The sequence below is a fragment of the Clupea harengus genome, chromosome 2, assembly GCF_900700415.2.
Source record: "Clupea harengus chromosome 2, Ch_v2.0.2, whole genome shotgun sequence".
Taxonomy (NCBI): domain Eukaryota; kingdom Metazoa; phylum Chordata; class Actinopteri; order Clupeiformes; family Clupeidae; genus Clupea; species Clupea harengus.
In genome coordinates this window covers 21,789,984-21,794,983 of record NC_045153.1, presented here as the reverse complement: position 1 = coordinate 21,794,983, position 5,000 = coordinate 21,789,984, and the positions used below count along the sequence as shown (strand labels likewise).

Here is a 5,000-nt window from a genome sequence, read left to right as displayed (position 1 = left end):
GTCACCTACCTGGACTGGGTGATGATCGTGGTCACCATCTGTTCCTGCATCTCTATGATGTTTGAGTCGCCCTTCACCCGGGTCATGCATGTCCCCACTCTACAGGTAGCCGCGCCACATCTCCTTCTCCTCCTCCTCTTCCTCCTCCTCTCTCTCTCTCTCTCTCTCTCACTCTCTCTCCTGCCTCCTTTCCCCTGCTATGCCTACCGATTCTGTAGGAATCACTGAGAAAAAAAAAAAACACTGAAATGCACTTCTCAATGTCACCTCCACCTGAAATGAATCCCTTTGACCCTTTTTAAATAAACTTTTCCCCCCTCTCTCTCTCTGCCTCCAGTGTGCTAGTCTTAGTGTCAGTCTTTTTGAGGGTTTCCATTTTGAAAAGAGCAGGCGCTGTGATCGAGAGCAGAGAGATTGACTGTACCGCTTTCTCCCCCTGCCTCCCTCTCAGGAGTTGAGTGCTAAAGGCCATTCATCCAGCGCTTCCCCCCGCCAAAAAGTTATTACCACTGATTTTTGTGGCCCACTTTGAAGCAGCCTCATTCTCTGGCTTTTGAAACTTCCTCTCGGCTCTTCCGCTGGGCTGAGTGGTCTGTCTTGCGAGTGATAAGAGAGGGGAGGGAAAGGTGGACCGTGGAAGTGCTTCTTTCTTGTCTAAGGCGTGTGATTTCTCAGAAAGGGACACAAAGAAAAGCCTCTCTCTCCAGGTTCCATCATGATGACCAAATATCATGCACTATACAATACTGTACAATACTATACCATGATACCATGATATACACGACTAATTGCATTTGCATTAACAACATACTGTATATCTGTATTTAGTCAGATGACTATACCTTTCTTAAATAGATTTTATGTTTGTATGTTTACAGAGGATTCCCTTATTTAAACAACATGCAGACTCACTTATGCATGCATGCAGATTCGTGTATGTGGACGTGCAATAGTGCACATCCCCACGTGCCCCCTCTGTGTGTTGTGACTGGTGCTTTGTCTGGTGCTTGGCATTGCGGCGCTTGTGCAGATTGGCGAGTACGTGTTTGTGATCTTCATGAGCATCGAGCTGAACCTGAAGATCATGGCCGACGGCCTCTTCTTCACCCCCACCGCCGTCATCAGGGACTTTGGCGGCGTCATGGACATCTTCATCTATCTGGTGAGTCTGTGTGGGACAGGTTGTTTGTTTGTTCCCCTGTTTGTTTGTTGTTGGTTGTTTTTTTTTTGGGGGGGGGGGGGGGGGGGGGGGGGGGCTTTGGTGAGGGGGCGTTTCCCTCCTTATCTCGGCTCTTTGATTACTCGCACTCACTTGCGAGTTGGAGCGGAAGTGTTTGCTTCCAACTTTTTGAAGGGAGCGTTTTAATGACTCTAAACGTCAGCTCATTTGAATGCCCCAGTATTCTAAATGGCTTCTTGTTTACTTTGGGTTCTCTTTCAACTTCATTTCATAATGGCTTTTTCCTTTTTCTTTTCATTTACTTTCCTTGCTTGTGCAAACATGATTTGCATATTCAAATTAAAGACGAGTGCATTCTAGGCTGCTGACTTGCAGTCTCTGTAGACCCTGTGGTCTCTGTTCCAGGCTGTGTGTGTGTGTTAGTGTGTGTGTGTGTGTGTGTGTGTGTGTGTGTGTGTGTGTGTGTGTGTGTGTGTGTGTGTGTGTGTGTGTGTGTGTGTGTGTGTGTATGTGTGGTGTGTGTGGGTGTGGGTTAATGAGTTTATTATAATGTTATTTGTTATTTGTTGCATTACACAATGGTATATTAGTGAAACAAACTCACCCAAGTAAATTAGTCTAGAGGCCACAGATTCACCACGGCTAGAGAACATTACCAGATATCAATAAAACTTGGGATGTAAGATCTTAGGTGAACAGGAATGGATTAGTTGGTAGTTGGTGCAGTGATAGACCATCAGTTAGAGGTTGTGTGTGTGGGGAATATGTGTGAACCTCTAATCAGTCCAAGAGTTTCATCCACTCCATTCACTGTGTAGTAAACCCCCGGTCAAACCAACAGGTGTGATGACTTTAGTACAGTTCAGTCACAATGACCTGATAATTTCCCTCTAGTCTAGAGCATCTGTTTTAGTTATAGCCTATATGACGATACAGTGACAATTTAATTGATGTATTTTACTACCAGCTTCAAGACATGTCCCTGTCTGGGAGTTACATGCAGTGCTCAGTTCTTAAGAACAGCTCAGAGAGCAGCTTCTGTACGTGTGCATGAAGTGTCCCTCTCCTCTTGCCGTAGTTGGGCCTGATCTTCCTGTGCTGGCTGCCCAATAACGTGCCCCCGGAGTCGGGCGCCCAGCTGCTGATGATGCTGCGCTGCCTGCGTCCGCTGCGCATCTTCAAGCTGGTGCCCCAGATGAGGAAGGTGGTGCGTGAGGTCATCAAGGGCTTCAAGGAGATCTTACTGGTGAGTGCTTAGGGCCGTGTGTGTGTGTGTGTGTGTGTGTGTGTGTGTGTGTGTGTGTGTGTGTGTGTGTGTGTGTGTGTGTGTGTGTGTGTGTGTGTGTGTGTGGGTATGCATGAAAATTCCAGATAAACATTACTATATTACAAACATTTCAAGCATTGCTCTATTAAAAAGATGTACTACGCATTATTGTATTACAAAGCTTGACTGTTTTGCAAAGAAATGCTAAAACATCAGTTCGGAATAGGTCTTGTAAAAGTCTGATATTATTATTTTGAGAGAAGCCACTGTGTCTCAAACAGCAGCATTGAGAGGGATGGCTTAGAGTTCTTGGAACTCATTCAACTGCTCCTATACAGTCTGTGGCTGCATCGCACAGGGATTCAATTCTGTGGGAAAAGCCTGTCCTTTGCTCCGAAGCTCAATATTGATTTCTTTATATAGGTCTCTATTCTTCTCTTGACATTAATGCTGGTATTTGCAAGCTTTGGGGTTCAGCTGTTCGCTGGAAAGCTTGCCAAGTGCAACGATCCCCACATCGAGAGACGGGTAAGACTGAGCTTCTGTTCTTCCTTGTTTTCGATGTGTTCCCGCCTCTACTTTACAGCGTATCAGAAGTTTGCCTTGTTCTGCCTCCTCTCCCCATAGGAAGACTGCCATGGCATTTTCAGAATCAACGTCAGCGTCTCAAAGAACCTAAACTTGAAGCTGAAGGCTGGAGAGAAAAAGCCCGGTTTCTGGGTGCCAAGAGTCTGGTAGGCCACTTTCTATGTCCTTGTTCTTGTCCGACGCATAATTATTTCATCTTTGATCAGCTTTGACTGAACAACAGATGCCCAGTTGGCCCCATGGTCCAATGTATAGACCGTAATATGTCTTCCTGAAGCAAAGCCTCTCCACTACTCTTACTAACTACTCACACAAACTGTGCATTAATCCTTCTGTAGAAGGGGCCATTTTCATATTCGTTCCTGTATGCATTTGAACCTGTTTGCATTGCATCGTGTTTATGATGCTGTCAGTGATGTTACAATAATAAGGCCTTTAGTGCTAGGACTGGAGGGCAACCCTGGGACCGTAGTTATCTCCTCTCTAAAGAGTTCTCAGTGTGTGTGTGTGTGTGTGTGTGTGTGTGTGTGTGTGTGTGTGTGTGTGTGTGTGTGTGTGTGTGTGTGTGTGTGTGTGTGTGTGTGTGTGTGTGTGTGTGTGTGTGTGTGTGTGTGTGTGTGTGTGTCTGCATCCCTTGCCAATTATGTCCTTCGTGTCGCCCCAAAAATGATGAAGCACAACCAAGGCCCATCTGGCCCCATTCCAACTCTCCTCTTCTCTCAATCTTTCACACACACACACAATCGCTGTCCATATTGTACACTCCTCAACACCCCCCCCCCACCCCCCACCCCCCCACGCACCCACACAACTCTACCTCTCTACCTCTCTCTACTTCTCTTTGTCCCTTTACTGGCTTCAAAGAGCTGGGGACTGATTGGGATTGAGTCAGCCATCAGTCTTTCATCTGTGCGCGCTCAGAGCAGAGGGCTGTTTGATCTGCCAGACGTGCTGTGCTTGTTCCCCCAGGGGACGAGGCGCATCTCAAAACAGCCCCTAACAGCTAGAGAGGATAGGCCCCTTAAAAAGTGGGCTAGGTGTTCTAAATATTTTAATAGAGTTATCATCTCTGTTTGGGAATGCTAATGTTATGTAGGAGTTTTAGTTATTTTGACTTTGCTGTCACTGTGACTTGTACTTAGTATGCCGGTTTAAGTTTAAAACTGCTCCAAAAACGAATGAGAATACTTTAATTTACTGTGACTTTTTCTTCAGTTTGTGAATTGCTTTTGTACTCTTGTTGCATGTGTCTTGATAAGTGCTTTCAAATAAAGTGTATTATTACTATTATTATTGTTACTTATTGTTATTGTGCTCAAGGCGCATGCTAATGTTTAATTTTTAGTGCCATTGAAAGGCAAGCATACTGCATGGCGATAAACTGTGTTTTCAACTGTGTTGTGTCTATAAATGTGACTAATGGGCCTTTTATGTCCTGCCATTTTGTTTCTTCAGGGCCAACCCTCGTAACTTTAACTTTGACAACGTTGGCAATGCCATGCTGGCCTTGTTCGAGGTGCTGTCTCTGAAAGGCTGGGTGGAGGTGCGGGATGTCATCATCCACCGCGTCGGCCCGGTAATAACAAACTCCCATTTCGCCGCGGCATTCATTAGCGGCGTCTTCGTAGAGGTGAACTCCAGTGAGTCATCAAGCGTTCCTCTCTCTCTCTCTCTCCCTGCAGATCCACGGTATCTACATCCACGTCTTTGTGTTCCTGGGCTGCATGATTGGACTGACGCTGTTTGTTGGAGTGGTCATCGCTAACTTTAATGAGAACAAGGTGTGTGTCATAAGAGCGAGTCCCCCCTCTCTCATCACCGTGTCTCACTTCTTTGGGTATTCTTATTGTGTATAAGTGCCTTATTTGAAACTAACTCTCATATCATATGTAACACTCTTTTTATACCAGTATACCTTTGTGGTTCCATTTTGTTTTATTTTCTCTACTACTAAGTCAGTATCAC

The 5,000-nt window shown here is 45.5% G+C and overlaps 1 protein-coding gene across 3 annotated transcripts in view; it reads left to right on the top strand.

Annotated features, from left to right (window-relative positions):
• The window catches only part of nalcn (sodium leak channel, non-selective), a 113,827-nt gene that overhangs the window by 88,867 nt on the left and 19,960 nt on the right, over positions 1-5,000 (top strand). For all 3 annotated transcript variants that reach the window (XM_031586720.2, XM_012833987.2, XM_031586705.1), the window contains exons 25-31: positions 1-105; positions 1,031-1,162; positions 2,259-2,426; positions 2,871-2,975; positions 3,075-3,181; positions 4,491-4,611; positions 4,718-4,816. The exon at positions 1-105 is cut by the window's left edge and continues 16 nt beyond it. In XM_031586720.2, coding sequence (XP_031442580.1) covers positions 1-105; positions 1,031-1,162; positions 2,259-2,426; positions 2,871-2,975; positions 3,075-3,181; positions 4,491-4,611; positions 4,718-4,816 — 837 coding nt within the window. The remainder of the gene's footprint in view (positions 106-1,030; positions 1,163-2,258; positions 2,427-2,870; positions 2,976-3,074; positions 3,182-4,490; positions 4,612-4,717; positions 4,817-5,000) is intronic.